The following is a 21,072-nucleotide window of genomic DNA, read 5'->3' on the forward strand; positions in this document are numbered from 1 at the left end:
AAAGCAGTTTTTCCCCAGTCAGAGTAGGAGTGGGAATGTTGAATCCTGTTGCCTCAAAATGACAGCTTAAAATCTGGGGCAAAAGGTTGATGCTGAGCAGCAGACAAGTTTCTGGGATAGACTGGATTCAGTATGGGAGGTGGATGATGTTAGCAATGGATGGAGGCGAACTAGTGTGAATAGTGCAAACAAGCATGCAAGAGGTTTATTTGTCTACTAGTGTGAAATCCTGAGCTCTCCATGAGCAGCAAGATCAGTGGAACTTCTCTGTGGGACCAGAAGAAGGGCTCAAAGTTCTTGAGGGCCTGACAAAGGAATACAGCATGAATAGTTACTGCCTACTGCTTTGAATGGCATGTAGAAGGTTTACAGGATGCTCTTTGGGACTGCAGTCCCGGAATAGGTTTGAGTGAATACAACACAGGGTTGAGTGAATACAACAGTCATCTCCCTTGCTGTAAAAGAAGAGCATGACCACATACATCATTGATGCACCAATAAACCCTGTGAGTCCTAAGTGGTGCCCCTTTGGGTGCCCCTGTCCATGGCAGGGTGTTGGAACTGGACGATCTTTAAGGTCCTTTCCAACCTAAACCATTCTATGATTCTATGATATGATGATTCTATGATTCTCTTTATTGTTGGTGGCTTTAAACTCTTGATTCCCTACTCCATCCCCTCAAATGCACCCATATTTCTCTCTCTCAGGTATTATTCAGACATCGCCAAAATGCCAGCAATCAGTGACCAGGACATGAATGCATACCTGGCTGAGCAGTCTCGCATGCATATGAATGAGTTCAACACCATGAGTGCACTCTCAGAGATATACTCCTACGTTGGCAAGTATAGCGAGGAGGTAAGAGCAGTTCTGCAGGACCATGGAACATCACACCCATTCCAAGAGCCCAGCATGTGTCACAGATACCTATCTTCATCCTTGCTATGGGGATATGGATTTAAGGAATGAAAAGAAAGGCCTAGAGTCAGGAAAAAGATGGTTTGGGATTATTTGTCTCCCCAGTACTCTTCCACTTGGATCCCTCTCATTTTTGTCTCCTGTTATTAGCTTGCAAAAGTTGATGATCAGATGTTTGCTTGCTACAGAGGAGCCCTTCATGAGCTCTGCATCACATGTAACCAGAAGTTATTTGAGCATATGTACCTAGTACTATTTCAGATACCCTAAAGAACTCAAGAATGGTCCAGCAAGCATGACACACGACTTAAATGTGACTTATCTGATTCTGTGTGTTGAAGATACAGTTAGACCACTTATGGCATCTCAAGTACAGGTTTTGGGGAGACTGAGATGAGCTCTTAGGCAGAAGCTCTTCCCTGTGAGGGTGCTGAGGCGCTGGCCCAGGGTGCCCAGAGAAGCTGTGGCTGCCCCATCCCTGGCAGTGTTCAAGGCCAGGTTGAACACAGGGGCTTGGAGCAACCTGCTCCAGTGGAAGGTGTCCCTGCCTGTGGCAGGGGTTGGAACTGGATGAGCTTTAAGGTCCCTTCCAACCCAAACCAGTCTGGGATTCTAAGTGATGTGGCAAGGTGATGAATAAAGCTAGCAAGCAATTCATCTCCATTACAACAATCCATTTATTTGGTTGCAATCTAGAGGTCTGCATCATATCCAAACTGCCTGCCTTATTCCCTGCTGGCTGACTGACCTGCTTCGGTCATGCTTTGCATGATCTAAGCTAAGCCTGAGAACTACCTTAGGGAAAGCTAACCCTCACTTGCTAGTGAGGGTTCTGGACTAGCACCTCACTTGCTGGACTCGGTCCTTCTGGGTAAAAAAGATACAGCCCTTATCACTTCTTTCTCTTCTTTTCCAGATTCTTGGAGCCCTTGATCAAGACGACCAGGCTGGGAAACAGAAACTTGCCTACAAACTTGAACAAGTCATAACCCTCATGAGCATAGACAGCTGAGAACTGTCCTGCCAGGGACACCCTGGGAGGGATAAACCAAGTCGTGCCTCACTCAAGATCATCATCTTTACCAAGTGCAAGTTTTGATCGGCTGTAAGCAGAGTCACCGGAACAGTGCTCCTCTCTCTTTCTCTCATTTCTTTCTCTTTCGATATCTATGGACAAAGCGACAGAGCCCCAGGGGTTAAGAGAAAAGACTGCAGAGAAATCCTGGCTCTGGGGACATCAAGATGTTTGGGTGAAGCTCTTCTTTTCACAGCTTCCCCTCTGCCTTTGCCCTAGAGAAGGACTATTACACACAACCCCCCCTACTCAAACCCTCCCTCACCATCACATCATCACTCTGGAGATGCGAAACTGGGAGGTAACTTCTTTCATGCTGCTTTAAACTGCCCTCCAAGGGCTGTAGCCTCTGGAGTGGACATGAAAATGAACTCACAGTATTACTAAAGGCCTCCCCAGGGGGAAGGCAGCCTGCCTGCAGGGATCCTGGAGGGCAGGAGCAAGTCAAGATCCTCTCCTGCAGAGCCATTGCAACTCTATCTCTTGATAGTGACCCACTGGGAGAGGAATCCGAAGGCTCCCTAAAATACGCCACAGCTCCTGCCAGAGTGGGACCATTGTGGCTCTTATCTGCCTGGGCAAACAGCAGTGAAGCTGCTCTTTTGGGGCAGGCTCAAGAGTAGAGGAGGAGACCGATGGTCCCCTGCCCATGTGTTTCATATGGTTCTTCTTATTTTTCAAGAGACCTGTGTTCCCCTCCGTCTTTCCCATTGTGTCCTGTTGGTCGTAGCACTGCGGCAAAAATACTCTCTCTGCTCAGTGGTGGTTCTGTTCCTTCTGGCAACGGACAGCACAGCATCTCCCTCGTCCCCACCTCAGCTTGGAAAGCAAAAGCCAGAAGTCTCATTTTGTTCCAGGCAAGGAGCTTGGCCTCAAAAACCAACCAGAGGGATTTTGTTTTAAAGCTGTTAGTTCTTTCCATTCTGTTTCCTCAACTGAAACAAAGCTATTGTTTTCTCATGGTGGAATATCAGAAGGATACTGGAGGGCTTGCCATGAAGCGAGGTGGTACGTACAACTGATCGTAAAAACCTTCCTTCAAAGCCACACCTAAGAGGAAATGTCATCATGCATTTTAGAAGGAAATCTTGGATGAAATCCAAATGAAACATTGCAGAGAAGTCTTCTACCTAGATACCCCTAGCCAAACTGCATGTCTTCTGGAGATCTCTGAACTGCTGTAAGCCCATCTGCCTTTTGGTGCCAACTCCTGGCCTCTCCTCCATTTCTGGAACCAACAGGCCTTGCTGAAGGCACAGTTGCTGCCTGGGAAGGATTTGCTCTCTCTTTGCACTTCCTATCCCTTCAGAGATCACTGTCCTATCCTCTACTCAGCTCCTCCAGAACAACATCTCTACCTGTTTCATGGCCAGCCAAAGAGGTGTGAGCTCCTGTGTCTCTTCTGTGTTTGACTGCTTTGTTCATACAGCTGCTAGCCTGGGTAACACCATGGTTCAGCTTATGAGGAGACCCTCAAGGTCTGGAGAACCTTGCATCTTGTACACCACGGAGTCAAGAGCTGGGTCTGCATTTATCTCATCAGAAATGAACAGAGCTCACTAGCAGATGGAGGAGTGGCTTGATGCCACAGAGAATAAGCTCACATCCATCCCACACCATCCACAGAGCTACAGCCTGGATCTACTTTGCACCTGGAGGGAGGAAGGGGTAAAGACAGGGTGTGTAAATTGATTACAGAACGAGTGCATTGGTTTTTATTCATGCATCTTACTAGCAAACCAGAACCTCTTCGAGAGTGACAGATGGGTGCATCTAATAGGGGATGTGGTGCAAACAGGAGTCAGTCAGCAAGCAGGTTTAGTTCAGCCAAGCAGATACACGTGTAGGCAAGTCTTTCTAAAACCAGTTAAATAACAGCAGTCCCAAACTGGATGTGTCTGTGGAGAGAATATCACAAGGTTCATATTGAAACAGCAAACGTAGGGACACGTCTTGGTTTTAAAACCCCAGACATTTCTCTCTTGATTCTAGTTATTTTATGTGTGCGTGAGCGTGTGTGTGTGTATCTGTGTGCACGTGTGCGTTCTTTCCTCTTTAGTTTTGCTTGCTTTCTGTTTGAGTGCTGAGCTGATGGACTCATCATGCACCTTATGAACATCTCAGCATTTATAAGAGGCCTGTGCATTGGGGATGATTTTGGGGGGTTTGGTTGGTTCTGCCATTGGTTTTGTTGATGCGTTCAAGTAATGTCGGCGCATGTTCCAGATCCACTGATGATGGCTGTGAAAGTGGGGTAAAAAGTCCCACCAGAGCCAGCAGTAAGAAAATGACAACAACAACACAAACACAATATTTTTATAAGTACATAAAAAAAGGAAAAATAAAAATAAAAAAAAAAGGAAGAAACCAAAGGTTTTGACAAACAAAGTGCCACAAAAGAGAAATATGGACCCTATTGTCATGCCTTGTACTCACACCTGGAGGGTAGGAGTCTAAGGACGAATAGCTGGCTTGGAGGGTAGGGGTTATGAGTGATGGGCTGTACTGCCTGGACATGCGCACATGGAAGGATGAAGAAGCTGTTTTAAACAAAAGGAAGTATCAAAGTGAACTGGTGTAATCCTGTTACTGGAGTCAGAGGAACATCACAGGGGAAATTCGAGACTCACCCTGTTTCGTTTCTGTGTTTTCAGGTCTGTGTTTTTCGGTTTATGATGGTTGTTTTCCATTGTGATTATTTTATTTCTTCTTGCTGGTACGGAGTTTTCCATCTGTAATATATATTTTTCTGTGTTTTTTCAAGAAAAAACTTGAACACCTCAGAGACACTGAGAATGAAACACTATGGGGAAATGGGAAGCTCCGTGAGATTGGTGTCTTAACCCTTCCCAATTTCCCTGTTAGGCATTTCCGTTTTCTCTCCACCCTCTTCTTTCCCCCATCCCCAGGATTTGAAAGAAAATCTCTATTTTGCTTCTCTTTCATCTCCTCCTTAGTTTTGTTTTTCTTTATTTGGTGTTTGAGCTGGTTTTGAGTTTTGTGTGGAAAATGTGCCAGAATTGTGATGTAAATGCGTGGGCTTCCTCCGCTGTACCCTTCAGTGCCCTCCCCATTTACAACCATTGTCCCAGCATCCCCCAGTCTATGAGAGGTCTTGGCATCTTTCTTCCCAGCCTCAACTGTTCAGCTATTTTTTAAGTGCATGTAGAATACAATAAAAACAAAGACACAAGCAGAAGAATGAGCCCTAATACAACATGGATGCGTTCTTTTCCTCTTCCTTTGATTTGTTTCTTCCCACCTCCCTTTCCACACTTGACAAAAAAAATGCCCAATAGGTGGTATTCAATGCTGGTTTTCAAGCCTCATGGAGAAAACTGGAGCCAAAATCCCTAGAAGTTGATAGACAGGCTCCTAATATCCAAAATATGCCAGATGATAGGCTGATCTTCATGGGTATTTCTCAAACACTGCAATCAGCACTATGAATCATAGAATGGTTTGGGTTGAAAGGGATGTTAAGGCTCATCCAGTTCCAAACCCTGCCATGGGCAGGGACACCTTCCACTAGAGCAGCTTGCTCCAAGCCCCTGTGTCCAACCTGGCCTTGAACACTGCCAGGGATGGGACAACCACAGCTTCTCTGGGCACCCTGTGCTAGCACCTCACCACTCTCACAGTAAAGAGCTTCTTCTTTATATCTAACCTAAATCTCCCCTGTTTAAGTTTAAGCTTGGCTTAAACAAGAGGGTAAAATCCATTTTGTGTTTCTCCAGACTAGAGAGCTATGATCATTTACACAATCACAGTAGACTCTGTTTCTATGGTGGCAGATTCCTCACCATGACAGTCGATGGATAGAGTCATTGGCATAGCCTCAGTGACCATAGAATCATAGAATAGTTAGGGTTGGAAAGGACCTTAAGATCATGTAGTTACAACCCCCTGCCATGGGCAGGAATGCCTTCCACTAGACAATGCCAGGACAATTTGCTTCATGCATCTGATGAGTAGTAAAAGAGGGCAAGTGGAAGTCTCAGATAGCTATGGCCATCCAAACATGGTATGCTGTGAAGCTGGCAACTGGTGAAGCAAGTGAACCTCAACATCATGGTGTGAACTTCAGCCTCCTGGCCATTCACAACCTGAGTTTTTCCTCTTTGCATCCAATGCTGTTCCCATTTGGTCCATGAAGTCCTGCAGTTTTCTCTCACTTCTTCCGCCATGTAATGCCTCTTTCTCCCCAGAAGTTGAGCTGTCTTACAGAGCATAACTACTTTGTGTAGAATGCTTTGAAAATAGAGCTTGTCAGCCACCTTTTCTTTGGGATGGCTCAGTTCGTTACGCTATTAGAGAAGGATCCAAGGGGACACAGGCTTACAGCAAGGAATTAATCTGTAGAAAGAGGTCAGAAAAAGAATAGATATTTACACTTGGTACAAATAAAACCACCAAAACCCCCCCAGCAAGGATATAAAGCTGCTTAAGTCTAATCAACCTGTCACATGTGTGATTTCTGTTGTCGTCGTCGTCCATTGACGCTCTTTTGTTTTGTGTTAATCTTCTGTTCTAAAAATGGAGTTTTACCTCAAGAAATTCTTTCTGCTTGGAAACAGATCACCTCAAAGATGCTGGCAGCAGAGAGCAGGGTGCAGAGAAGCTCAGTAAAGCAAACCTGGGTGTGGGAAACAAAGGGGAAACCAGGACATTCAGGCTCTTTCAGCATTCCCTTCTCTTGATGGTGTGCTCTGATGTGTCTCCTTGACTCTGAAGGCAGCATTTCTCAGTAGGAAAGGTTGCTACTCACTTTCAGATAGACTGAGACATGAGAGCCAGTTGGAGAAATCAAGGCACATGTCCAAGCTTGCAGACCTTCCTGAAGTATCTTAAGAGAAACTTGGTATTATTTAATCCTTCTATGCCGCTCTTTCTCCAGTGCCTGGAGAAAACCCACTTTCCAGCCCACAGGGGGGTAAGGAAGCAGAGATTAGGTGCTAGCTAAATGCTCCCAGTGTTTTCCCCAAGGAATCAAGATGAGAGGCAACTGGATTATTTAAGGTCACAAGACAGACCCCTTCCTAGTGTCTGACCCTGTGTCTTGGACATACACATGAGCCCAGAAGTCTCATTCTCTGTTTTGCTAAAGCTTCCACCTTGAATACAAAAACCAATGTAAAAACATATCCTTTCACTACAGTGTTAACTAACAGCCTCAAAGAGATGTCAAGACAGCGTTAGAAAGGAGGTTGGGATCCTTTTTCTTAGGTTGTTGTTGTTGTTGGTTTGATTTTCTTTTGAATTGATCCTAGTTAAAAAAAAGAAAGAAATAAAATCTATACTATTTAAATTGGAATCCCGTTGTTACTTGGTAAAGGCAAAGCTTCTGTACCTTTGTTATAATTAATTGTATACCTGTGTATGTAAATATAAGGCATTCCTATTTTGCAGTCCAGAACAAAAAAAAAAAAAAGGAAAAAAAACACAAACAAACCTTATTTGTAATATAGAATAAAGTTTATTAAAAAAAAAATAAATAAAAAATGTTCCAGGCTGTGATTGCTGCTTCCTGAAATTACAGTCAGGGAAAGGGAATCCAAATGGTTGGGAAGCATGAGACTGGATCCCGTATAACTGCTCAAGGCATGTCTACACCACATCTACACCGTAAGAGCCCTCTCCCAAGCTCAGGCTTTCCCACCATCCACTGTACATGCTCTAGAGTTTCCCTAGTGTTCCAGAGAGTCGGCTTATGTTGACATTTTGGGCCTGGCTTCATTGTTATGTCCATGGGCTGGGCTGGGGAAGTGTGGTGGGAAGTAGATCCCAGATAGACCACCTTCCTTCCTTTCCTTCTTTTCTTTCCTTCCTTTCCTTCCTGGCATGGTGTTTCTTCTCAGCATGTATGTTCAAAGCTGAAGCTGTTCCCCAAGAAGTGAGAAGTGCAGCCTCCCTCCTTCCCCTGTGTCATACCCCTGCTCTCCTCCCACATGTGGGAAGAAGTAGCAGCTGATGGACACTCCAGTTTCTACATTAGAGTCACAGAATCCAAGACTGGTTTGGGTTGGAAGGGACCTTAAAGCTCATCCAGTTCCAGCTCCTGCCACGAGCAGGGACACCTTCCACTAGAGCAGGTTGCTCCAAGCCCCTGTGTCCAACCTGGCCTTGAACACTGCCAGGGATGGGGCAGCCACAGCTTCTCTGGGCACCCTGTGCCAGCGCCTCAGCACCCTCACAGGGAAGAACTTGTGCCTTATATCTAACCTAAATCTCCCCTTTAAGTTTTAGCTTAGCTTAAAGCAAGAGAGGAAAATCCCTTTTCCCTCTCCCATGTCTGCTCCCCACTACAGTGCTCCCCTTATCTTACAACTGTTATGATACCGTCTTTTGCACTGCTGTTGCAAAGGGTAAATCTTTAATGAAGGACGCCAGATGCCCTAGAGCCCATGACCTGCCTTGACACAAGTGTGCATGGTTTAACACATCAGCCTCATCTTGTACCCCAAACGACAGGAAACTTGACCCAAGACACCTCAGCTGAAGGCAAACTGGAGATAACAGATTCATGGATGCTTTTCACTGACCCTGCTCTTGAAAAGCCGAACTGATGCAAGCAGAGACAGGTCCTTTTGGAGGTGGAAAGGGGACATGGTGGTGAGGACTACTGAAACTGCCTTCTTTCATGATTCACCACTCTCACAGCAATAAGACATGGCAGAGGAGGCCAGAGCCCCATACCTCCTTCCTCCTTGTGTCTTGCATCCCCCAGCAGCCACTGCTGCACGTAGCTACCAGCCTACCTCTCCCCACAAAGCAGGGATAAGGCTTTTATCCTCTGTCATCCCAAGAGCTTGGCACCTGGGCATGCTCTTATCAGTCTCCTTGTCAGCCTCCGTTTCCTATGTATACCTCCAGCATTTCCTGCTGCTTCCCTTCCCACAACCATCCCTGTGCCCCGCATTCCATTCATCAGAAAGGAAAGCAGAGCTAGGATTGCATGCCCAGAGCTGGTGAAACTCCTGCCATGCTCCAAAAGGCTGCACTTTTGTCACCCACCAAAGAATGAGACAGCTAGTAGGTTTTCTGGGATATGAAGACCGTGGTGCCAATATAAAGCTTGTGGAAAGCAAACACGTTTCTGAAAGCCTCAGCTCAATAAGAAGCATGAAATGGAAGTAAAAAACTGTGTTTCAAAAAGGAAATGGAGTCAAATGAAACTCTGACAGCTTTAGCAATAGACTTCAGCCTGATACCACTTAGCAAGTGTCTGGGTACCTATAAATGAGCAACAGACAAACTGACCACATCCATGAGACATCACTGTCCAGCTGCTGCTTGGGACACAGCAGAGGAAAAGTCCTTGTCACCAAGAAGGGTTTCCATCACTCTATCAGCACATCCCAGCAACACGTCTATCAGCAGCAGTGTGTTGCCTGTGTAGGTATCACCCGTCAGACCACTCCGGGCAGCAGGGTGAATTGCAGGAACTGAGGCTAGAGAATTCTGCTTCCAAAGAAGTGCTTCACATTTCAGTTATTCTGAATTTTTAGTGCATTTAAGGGGAAAAAAACCAGAATCACCTCTAAAGGAAAGTGTTTATGAAGGCTTTTGTTTTTCAGGGCATTTATTTAAACCTAAACTAAATGATCTCACAAAAGCGTCCTTGCAAAGTGCCTGTACTTATCATTTGCACAAGAGTAGTTTTAGGCTGAGTCTTAGCCAGACATTGCGTAAACAGAGAAACAGTGTCCCCTGTAGCAATAACAGCTTCTATGTCAGTGAGAGCAGACAGGAAAACAAAGAGGTGGGGAGGAAACTGAGGCACGAAGTGAAATGAGATGCCTGCAGTCTCACAACAGCTCAGAGGCAAAGTTATGGTCTCTGCAGCCTGGTTTTGCCCAGTTCCAACTAACCCTGTTACTACTTTTGCAATGGGACAGAGTGCAGTGGTGGGAATCCACAGGGCAAAGCATGGTTAGCACCTACTTGGTGATCCATTAGCTAATCTCATGTGTGATACATACAGGACTATGGTTTCCTTTTCGGCACCAAGATTGGGAAACAACACAACAGCAGTTATTCCCACAAAACCACCCTTCCAAGCATTAAATGGGGCTGCAATTACTTAGCACAGCCAAACAGATTCCAGGTTTGTGGGAACTCCCTGTTGTCAGCTGTAAGCTCAGGATGTTTGTTTTTCAAGAGGATTACATGTGCGGGTTTGCTACTACTTAGTGGAGAATTTACCTATTGATTTAATGAGAGCTGCAAGAATAGGAGTGAGGAGGAAAACCACATCTACAACAGGACACGGCATCCGTATGGTTCCTGCTGGGGCACAGTGGAGGTCCTCAGAGACTTTGGCTCAGGATCTGTTGGCTGTGTTTGCAAGTGCAAGACAGAGACAGCACAACTGTGCAGGAGGTACCAGCCATTTCTCCCAGTTTCAGCATCTGAAATGCTTCTGATCAGCTTCCAAATGGGCTGAGATGGATATTACAGGCCAACCAGGTATTTACAAAGCTGGCAGGAGCTGTCTTCCCATCTATTCTTTGTTCATGCTGGATACTCCCATCTCCAACCTAAAGAAAGGACGCATTTTCAAAGCTTTCCTGCTTTTACTGTCTGCAAGAGGTGATGTCCATTTCCTGCATCTCAATCCATCCCTTCTTCAAGCTCCTCCACTGAGGACCATTTGCCTCAGCTCCAGTGTAAATAACATCACCCATGTACCCCTCAAAAACCTGGCAGGGGAGAGGGCAGGGCAAAGTTAGGAGCCAGCCTTCAGCTCTCAGGGCAAAGCTAGGAGCTGGTCTGCCGCTCAGCTTCCCAAAGCAATCCCAGATGTCAGCTAACAACTATTTCTAGCAACCTGGAGAATATTCAGTTTGCCTTTATTATATCCCAGTTCCCTCACCCGCTTTCTGACACTTCACAGGTTCAGTTGCCTGCATTGTATTAAGCTGTTCCTCTTCCTGGAGATTTTTCTAGTCCAGTAGAGTACATCTCCAGCATCAGTTCTCTCATGCCCACTTGTGCAAGGAAACTAACAGACGCTTCTTTCCTTGTGTTCAGCCTCAGGTTCATTATGCTCACCAAGGTGGTGAGAGTGATGGGGACCATAAATCTGAGTCACTTGCCCTGCAGAGACCTGCTGGCTTCAGCATCAAGGTGTGCCAGAAGGCAAGGAAATGATTCTGGGATCAATGAGCTTTTATTTAGAGCCATCCTAGCAATGTGTATGTGCAACCCAGAACTCCCCTGCGTGCTGGGCTGCATCCCCAGAGCGTGAGCAGCAGCTCAGGGAGCGGATTCTCTGCCTCTGTTGTGCTCTGGGGAGAGCCCCCCTCCAGTCCTGATCCAGCTCTGGAGCAACAGCACAAGAGGAACTTGGAGCTGTTGGAGCGAGTGCAGAGGAGGCCACGGAGATGCTGCGAGGGCTGGAGCAGCTCTGCTCTGGAGCCAGGCTGGGAGAGCTGGGCTGGGTCAGCCTGGACAAGAGAAGGCTCCTGAAGGGGAGACCTTAGAGCAGCTCCAGTGCCTAAAGGGGCTGCAGGAAACCTGGAGAGGGGCTTGGGACAAGGGCCTGTAGGGACAGGCCAAGGGGAATGGCTTGAACCTGCCAGAGGGGAGACTGAGATGAGCTCTTAGGCAGAAGCTCTTCCCTGTGAGGGTGCTGAGGCGCTGGCACAGGGTGCCCAGAGAAGCTGTGGCTGCCCCATCCCTGGCAGTGCTCAAGGCCAGGTTGGACACAGGGGCTTGGAGCAAGCTGCTCTAGTGGAAGGTGTCCCTGCCTGTGGCAGGGGTTGGAACTGGATGAGCTTTAAGGTCCCTTCCAACACAAACCAATCTGGGGTTCTGTGTTTCTATGATTCCACAAAATTCACCTCTTCTGGTGCTGGGGCGTTAGCTGAATGGCTGTGGGTGTTTTCTTCTGTGGTAGTTGTCCTGTCTCCCTGCACAGTCACCACTGCAAAATCATTCCTTTCAGGATACAATTCATCTCATTGCAACCTCGATGGCTAAAATAGATCAGTGAATGACAAAGGTAAATGCTTGTTTCCTCTTGCTGACCCTAGGGAGGATGGGGGAGCTAGCCCAGCTGCACTATGCCTTTCCACAGCCAGGTGGGATGAATCCCACCAGTGTGTCTGCTTTGACCTTTCCTGCTGTAATTGTTTTAGGAAAGGGAATGTCTCTTGCTGTATATGCAGCAGAGCACTATACTCCTCTGTAGTGTGCTGTATGTTCCTATAACCCAGCAAGCATTCGGGAGGAAAGCAGGAATCGATTTGGTCTCTTGCCTTCAGCTAAGCTCTTCAAAGAAAGAATAAAATGAAAGGAGAACAACTGCTTTATTTTTATTATTACTATTCGCTTCTTAGAATTTCCTGCCTTCTCATAAATTCTAATGGGAAATGTACTCACTGACCTTATAACTCCCCAAACCAAACCTGATGCCAAGACATCTCCACAGGCCAGCTTTCTCTCGGTACACCATATAGGATGCAGGCCTTGTTCCTACAACACAGGCAAGCAGATCACAGTTCATGACACACACACATTTAATGGGCAGGAACATGACAAGCAGATAACACTATCAGGCATTATGGTTTTCCTAGCTACATCCGTGCTGGTAAATAAAAGAAGGCCAAGGTGAGTATCAAGCACTGTTGAAGTTGTCTGTGATGCTTAGCTGTGAGCATGCTCCCCAGCACAAGTCTGGTCAGTGCCTGCTACCCATCTCCCAGAGAATTCCCAGTTTGGGAAGAGCATATACGAGGGATTTTTTACCTTCATGGATAAAGCTGCATCCAGTCTGGCTCTCTTTGTCCTTTATGCTCTTAATACAGTTGCTTTACTGGTCCAAATATACAGAGCTAGACCAAAGAAAGGCATATTGGGAAAAGGGTCTACTGGGCCAGGAGATGTTTGTAATAGAATATAGAATATAGAATATTGGAAAAGGAGCTGCTTTAAAGGTTCAGGCTGTTATGACCGTGATGGAGTGATGCTTACCTCTTCAGGTACTTGGGGACAGGAGAATGAGTCCTAAGAAATGCTTGTAGTTGGCTTTTAAGTTAGATTTGAATTCTGAAACATGGCCTTTTGGGACAGAAAGAGGATGCCAGAGAGAAATCTATCCACTGGAGCAAGTGATACTTCCCAGGACATCCCAACTTTGTCTCTCAGACACTATCGACTTGTGTCATATTGGTCCTATAAGTGCTGTCCTGTCCAGAATAGCCCTTTGCTGGAGGAGCACCAGAATGTTGACCCTGAAGTACTGCCAGGACCTGTTCTTCTTTATAATGTTATGGGACATGAGCTAGATCTCATGTCCTAAGTTAGTTAAATGTCATCCCCCAGCTGCAGTACAGGGCAGGCCTGCAGGCAGCCTGCAGCCCCTCAATGTCACTAGAGAGATCCAAATGGAAAACTTACAGGGTTCAAGACACCAGGGTTGCCTTGATGGCCATGCCATGGCTCTGGTCCTGTACTTTAGGATGGATGACTATGAAGAAGGCTGCAGACACTGATTCAATTACATTAACAGTACCTAAGCCTGTTCTCTGCTTTCTCAGTGCCCAAGCCAAACCAGAATGCACTCACAAGGGAAACTCTCTCATAAAACTGCCCTGCTTTGGATTAGCAAAGGCAATGTGATTAACTCCCCAGCACGGGCAAGACACAACACTGAGCTTGCTCTCAACTACCACATCAGAGACCTCCGGTGAATTAGATCCAGAAGAGGCAGCTGTGAGTTATGGGGCTGGAATTCCATCAAGGGCTTTTGGGGAGGTCATAAACCACCAAACAGCTCTCGCAACCTCCCCCCCCCTTCCCGTTCACCATCCACAAATAGAATTATAGCCCCATAATTCAAGTGGGGTCTGTTTGTCTGCTAAAGGACAAATGCAAGGAGCCATCTGTGGGGGTGTGAGGCTGTAAATCCATTCTTTTTCCTGCCATTCTTCCACCTCTGACTTCACAGGATGATGCTTCCAGGCTGCACCCAGGTCTCCTCACTTTCTCCACCCTTCCTATCTTTTTCCTTTCATCTCTTTCCTCCTTCCTTTCCTGCTTAATGCACACAAATCCGACAGTCAACCACTCACATCCAATCCCCATCCCTTCATCCTGGAAAGTAAAAACAACACTCAGTCTGCTTCTCACTTCTTTTTATCTGCAAACCATTCCCTAGCACAAACCATATTGCAAACATCTAACCCATGTAAAACCTTCTGAAAGAAAAGCTTATCCTGGTTCTTTTCAAGTTGGGCCAAACAAGGTAGTTTCCTTTAATGGCATTCTTTGATGGTTTGGGGGATAGGAGTGGGGCCCACCCTTTATACTTTTGCTGGCATTTACATGCAGACATTAAACCTGCAAACCAGAAAGCCAGTCTGGAACATTTCAGCATTACAAGTTAGACAGGTCCAAGTGATTCCAACCTCAGTCTCTTTGTGGGCCATTGGGGGCAGCCTGAACTCCAGAGGGGGTCCATGTTTCCCAAAATGTGCCTTCACTGGTTGATAAACAGCCAGACTGTGAATCCTGTGTAAGTTAAAGCTGTCAGGCATCATAAAATATCCCTAGCACAAGTTCAGAAAGAGGATTTGCTATGGTCAGACACAAATTCAGGACTCAAACTTACTGGTCCAGAGCTTGGGTGATGTGTTGGATCACATCACCTGTTCTAGCAATCCAGCTTGTCAGTGTGAATAGATAAGAAAAAGATGGCTTCAGCACTTTATGCTGTATCAGTATTCATTCTTCTCCTCTCACCAGAACTTTTATAACTTACTGAATTTAGGAATTTGATGTGATAGATCAAAAAGCACAACCTGGAAGTGCTGGACATCCCTACATGAGAAATAGCAGGGCACCATTTCTCACCGGCTCAGAGCCTTCTGTGCTTTCTGCGTCATTTTCATTGCCTTTCAAATCATTTATGATATAAATGATCACAAACTCCCTTTAAGACAGGAGGGAGCTGTACCAATGTCAAACCACAGCAAAATCAGTAGCATACTTGCCATGTTTATTTAAGCCAAAATGGCTTAAATGCTTCTATGAGTTTAAAGCTGAATGGTTGGGTTCATGCTGCTCTGACTTAGGCATCAGCTCCCGAACCCTTGGAAAGGCTTTTCCTGACAAATGGTGCAAATTTGGATCATAGCCTGTGCTACTAACTCTGAAAACAGTCTTAACACACTGAGAAGGTTGTTTCATCAGACACTCCAGTGCAAATACATTTTAAGTCATAAGTGGTTTTAAGTTAATGACATAGTTCTGTGGTTCAGAGATTTCTCATAGGAAAACAGGTTATTGGTCAGTGCACATGGGAATGATGCTTCTCCTGAGCTCCATGAGAAAGATTTACAGCAACAGGTAAAGACATATAATCATAGAATTATTTGGGTTAGAAAGGGCCTTAAGATCATCCAGTTCCAACCCCACTGCCATTGGCAGGGACACCTCACACTAGACCGTGTCACCAAAGACTCCGTCTTGGCCTTGAATACTGCCAGAGATGGAGCATTTACCACTTCTTTGGGCACCCTATGCCAGTGCCTCAGCACCCTCACAGTAAAGAGCTTCTTCCTTATCTCCAACCTGAACTTCCCCTGTTTCAGTTTGAACTCATCACCCCTTGTCCTATCACTACAGTCCCCAGTGGAGAGTCCCTCTCCAGCATCCTTGTAGCCTCCTTCAGATACTGGAAGGCATGTTCTTATTGGTTTTAACTAACAACTTCTAGATATTTTCTCCTAGTTTGGCCAATGATGATGTCAGGTTTTGTCATCTGACCTTCCACTTTCTTAGTCAGATGGAATCCTGCACGGTTGGGTTTTGTGGAACTTTTTGGTTGGTTGGTTGGTTGGTCTGGGGCTTGTTTTCTGTTCATCCTTTAAAGCTGTCTCACAGGACTAATGCCAATGTCTTCCTGTCTCCCACTTGAGGCTTCTTCAGTCCTCTTCCAATCTGATAACTCTAGTACTGGTCTACTGTGAAGGGCTGTGCTGCAAACAGATTTTAGAAGTCACAAACTAAAATTTAAGGAGAAAGAGGGGAAAAAGGGAGAGACAGAGGAAGAAACTGGTTGTGCAAACAAATGAGAGCCATAAAGTAAGACCTGTGATGTTATGAGGCAAAACATCTGGAAAAAATAGATTAAAACCACTCCAATCTATTTAAAAAGCCAACTTATTAAAAGAGGAAGTGTCTTGGTGAATCCCAGCAGAAAAATGCTTTGCAAACTGGATTGTGCCCTATGACCAGCATCATGGTGTTTCATACATATATATATAAATATAAATTCCTTAATTACTAAGATTACCCCATGTTATATTTGATAATTCTGCCCCTTTGGGAAGTTGATTGTAAGGGAAAAGCACAAAACAGTCTTGCAGATTTCCAGTCTGGAGAATTGCTTCAGAGGCTTGCTTAAATTTATTTCTTTTTGCTTTGCTATTTCTTAACTCTTTCGGAAATCTTTCATTTTCCTTCTTTAGGACAGAATTTCAATTAATAGAAGGATAATGCTATCAGGAGGCACTGAATATCCTTGGAGATAAAGCTAGCTGGGAGTTGGCAATGGAATATCTGAAATAGCCTGGCATTACAGGTCATGTAAAGCTTAGATTACTCCTTAAGAACAAGCAAAAATAATCAGTTTACATTTAGAGAAGGAATGAAAGGGGTGGGAAGGAAGTTGTTTATGGAATTGTTATGTTCAACTGCAAAAGAAGATGATAAAGGAATAGAGACAGTATATTAAAGACACCCAAACTGCTGGATCTTACTAAGATCATGTCTAGATAAATTTCTAGGTGCAGTCTGTAGCCACTTTCATCCACTGGTGGATGTTTTCATCAGATGACTGAAAGAGTTTCTTGTTGAGCCTTCGCTCATGAGAGGGATGAAATTGTTGAAAGAGACCCGTGAATGCGACAGGAACTCACATAGAGTAGAAGACACTGAGATGCGCTCTAGAACAGCCATGCCCTGAGCACATATGAGTGTTGGTTTGGTCTTTTCTGGTTCTTAAAAAACAAGAGTTTCCAGGTAAGGCAACCTTCCCCCTTTCTGCATCTGACCCTCCTGATGGTTCGCTTGTGAATGATGTTAGAAGCACCAACACGCACATACTGACTGAATATATCTAAGTATAGGAGGACAGGTCTTAAAATTTGTATGGGATTCCAGGTTCCAGCTGATGCCTCTAAACTCTCTGATGTGTTGGACAGCTCTTCCTTTTACTCTTCAGTGGAATTCCCTTCCACTGGAAGGCTAGGGTTTGTCTTGCTAGTTAATAAGAAGTGTGCTGCATTGCTGGTACTGCTGTTGGCATTAGGTGTATGATAGGTTGGGGAAAAGGCTACCATGTCCCTGAAATTGCTGCATCTGTACTGTATGGAGCTTGAGATGTGTTTGTGGTCTTGAGCATGGTTATTTCCTAAGGAGGAGCATCAGGAATAACAGAAATCAGAGGAACTGATAAGCCCAGTTCTCATGAGCTACATTATTCCGCCTTCACACCCCCAAGCTGAAGGGACAATAAGCTTAGCCTCAACTCACCTGAGCAGGCAGCATCTGGCCCAAGTGTTCCTCAGCAGTGAGGAATGGAAACATGAATAAGAGAAGGTTTATCTGAGCCTACTTAGAGCTATTTTGCAGTGCCATATCTATTCCCAAGCCCCCATACTTGATGCAACTAAAATCAAATGAACATACAACCATTGGACAGCTGTTATCCTCACCTCAGGCCCTTGCAGTCCTGTGTTGTGAGTGCTTTCATACCTTCAGAGGAATGAGCAGGAGCTGATGTCCTGTGATCAGAAGCATCTAACAATACAGAACTCTGCCTTTGCATTCGAACTATTGACCTTTCTCATTCACCTGGCAAGTTCAACCAACTTAGCTCACCAGAAATGGCATGAGGCACTTTTCCTGGCATAAGGCACTGCAGACCTATGACTGCTGTTTGAACTCAGGGCTGGAGAAGCTATTGAAGGCTTTCAGAGATAAGACACACATGGCCCAAATTCCATTGGCTCCTTTATCTGCTCACATCTGGTTATCATTAATGCAATCTATTTGCTGCAGCACAATTGCTGGTTAATTGTATAGTGGACTCAACAGAGCTGAGGTTAGGAACATGCTGAGAAGGCCTCTTCTAATCCAGAGGCTCAAAGGAGCCATGAATGCTCCTTGGCAATGATTTTAGCTTAGCTTGGGCTATGCAAAGTGAAAGATGCCATCACCTCAGAAACGGTCTGGCAGCAGAAGGCAAATATTCAAGGATAAAGGGCTGATACCACCCCTGAAACCACTGCAGACCTTGGCTTCAATGAAGAAGGGTATATATGGGCATATTTTTGTGATATACTCTTAGAAATCATCGGGAGGTCTGGACTCCAGGTCTGCAGGACCTTATGCATAGTCTATTCCCCACAAAGGCTTTTCCTTTCAGCATTTACAATCTAAATCTAAATAAAAGTGATGAAGAGAATAAAATGTCTATTTTTAAGACATGGGCTGATAGTAAGACATCTTCCATGGCCAGTTTATAACATACTTGGACTTTAAAATCCTATTTTCTCAGTCACTGAATGGGCATTCTTACACTGAAAACATTAGTCTGGTATTCAACCTCCTTTCTCTTGTTTTTTGATTAGTCAACTTGCTTGAGAGTGGTTCTGGATTAACTGGAATATTTGTGCCAATATCTCCTTTGCTAAATATCTTCAGGACATGTATCTGCACAAGAAAACGATGCACAGCTCTGGCCACCTGGCCAGCATCTGTCAGCACTAATAACCAGCCAAGAGAGAAAGGGAAAACGTATCTGTCCAGTTGGGAGGCAGAAACAACAATCATAAATAAAACATGGAAAACAAACAGTCATCACTTTCTCCAGCAATTCAGAGCCTAAAAATGTTGTTAACAGAAGCTATGTTCCAGAAGTCTGGGACTAACAAAGACCTCGGTTGGGAATACAGTGTACTTCACAGAGTGAATTACAAACGCTCAGACTGTGGGATAAATTAAACTCCAGAATAATCATAGAAGCAAAAAATACTTAGGGCTAGAAAAGACCTTAAGATCATCTAGTTCCAACCCCCCTGCCAAGAGCAGGGACACCGCGCACTAAACCATGTCACGCAAGGCTCTGTCCAACTGGCCTTGAACACCACCAAGGATGGAGCATGCACAACTTCCTTGGGCAACCCACTCCAGTGCCTCACCAACCTCTCAGTAAACAACTTCCTCCTTCTACCCAAGCTAAACTTCCCCTGTTTCAATTCTAACCCGTTACCCCTTGTGCTACCACTATAGTCCCTAGTGAAGAGTCCCTCCCCAGCATCCTTATAGGCCCCCTTTCAGACACTGGAAGGCTGCGATGAGGTCTCCAAGCAGCTTCTCTTCTCCAGGCTGAACAGCCCCAACTTTCTCAGCCTATCTTCATACGGGAGGTGCTCCACTCCCCTGATCATCCTCGTGGCCCTCCTCTGGACTTGTTCCAATAGTTCCATGTCCTTTTTATGTCAAGGACATGGAACTGCACACAATGCTCCAAGTGAGGTCTCACGAGAGCAGAGTAGAGGGGCAGGAGCACCTCCTTTGACCTGCTGGTCACGCTCGTCTTGATGCAGCCCAGGATACGGTTGGCTTTCTGGGCTGTGAGCGCACAATGAGGCCGGCTCATGTTCATTTTCTTATCGACCAACACCCCCAAGTCCTTCTCCGCAGGCCTGCTCTGAATCTCTTCTCTGCCCAACCTGCAGCCGTGCCTGGGATTGCTCCAACCCAGGTGTAGGACCTTGCACTTGGCAGGGTTAAACTTCATAAGGTTGGCATCTGCCCACCTCACAAGCGTGTCGAGGTCCCTCTGGATGGCATCCCTTCCCTCCGGCATATCAACCGAACCACACAGCTTGGTGTCATCGGCGACTTGCTGAGGGCGCACTCAATCCCACTCTCCATGTCACTCACAAAGATGTTGAACAAGAACGGTCCCAACACCCATCCCTGAGGGACACCACTCGTTACCGGTCTCCAGCCGGACATCGAGCCATTGACCACAACTCTTTGCGTGCGGCCATCCAGCCAGTTCTTTATCCACCGAGTGGTCCACCATCACATTGATGTCTCTCCAATTTAGAGACAAGGATGTCGTGTGGGACAGTGTCAAAGGCTTTGCACAAGTCCAGGCAGATGACGTCAACTGCTCTACCACAGTCCATCAGGTCCGTAGCCCCATCGTAGAAGGCCACCAAATTGGTCAGGCAGGATCTCCCCTTAGTGAAGCCATGCTGGCTGCCACCAAGCACCTCCTTGTTTTTCATGTGCCTTAGCATGCCTCCCAGGAGAATCTGCTCCAAGATTTTGCCAGGCACACAGGTGAGACTGACTGGCCTGTGATTCCCCGGGTCATCCATTTTCCCCTTCTTGAAAAGGGGCGTTATATTTCCCTTAGTCCAGTTGTCGGGAACTTCACCTGACTGCCATGATTTTTCAAATAGGATGGACGGTGGCGTAGCAACTCCGTTCCCCAGCTCCTTCAGGACCCACGGATGGATTTCGTCAGGTCCCATGGACTTGTGCACATTCAGGTTCTAAAGATGCTCTTGAACCAGATCCTCTCCTACAGTGGGCCTAAGGTCTTTGTTCTCACAGTGCCTGCGTCTGCCTTCCAAGACTTGGGTGGTGTGGTCGGAGCATTTGCCAGTGAAGACCGAGGCAAGGAAATCATTAAGAACCTCAGCCTTCTCCAAACCCAGGGTAGCCAGTTCTGCTGAGAGCTTGCGGAGAGGCCCAACGTTGTCCCTAGTCTGCCTCTTATTTGCAAGGGAACTATAGAATCCCTTCCTGTTATCTTTCACATCCCTAGCCAAGTTTAATGCTAACTGGGCCTTAGCTTTCCTAACCTGGTCTCTAGCTTCGCGGACAACATCCCTGTATTCTTCCCAGGCCGCCTGTCCTTGCTTCCACCTTCTCTAAGCCTCTTTTTCCCCTTGAAGTTTCCTCAGCAGCTCCTTCTCCATCCAAGGAGGTCTCCTGGCCCTCCTGCTGCACTTCCTTCTAGTTGGGATACAACACTCCTGAGCCT

The 21,072-nt window shown here is 46.0% G+C and overlaps 1 protein-coding gene across 1 annotated transcript in view; it reads left to right on the top strand.

The window, feature by feature from the left end:
• PLXNA4 (plexin A4) overlaps nt 1-1,931 on the top strand; it is a gene marked incomplete at both ends in the record, with an annotated part of 435,010 nt that extends 433,079 nt beyond the window's left edge. Inside the window, 2 exons of the mRNA XM_080614763.1 lie at nt 709-859; nt 1,836-1,931. Of these exons, the coding sequence (XP_080470889.1) occupies nt 709-859; nt 1,836-1,931 (247 nt within the window). The remainder of the gene's footprint in view (nt 1-708; nt 860-1,835) is intronic.
• Nucleotides 1,932-21,072: the final 19,141 nt, after the last annotated feature.

This window comes from Psittacula echo (genome assembly GCF_963264785.1).
Source record: "Psittacula echo genome assembly, chromosome: 1".
NCBI classification, from domain to species: domain Eukaryota; kingdom Metazoa; phylum Chordata; class Aves; order Psittaciformes; family Psittacidae; genus Psittacula; species Psittacula echo.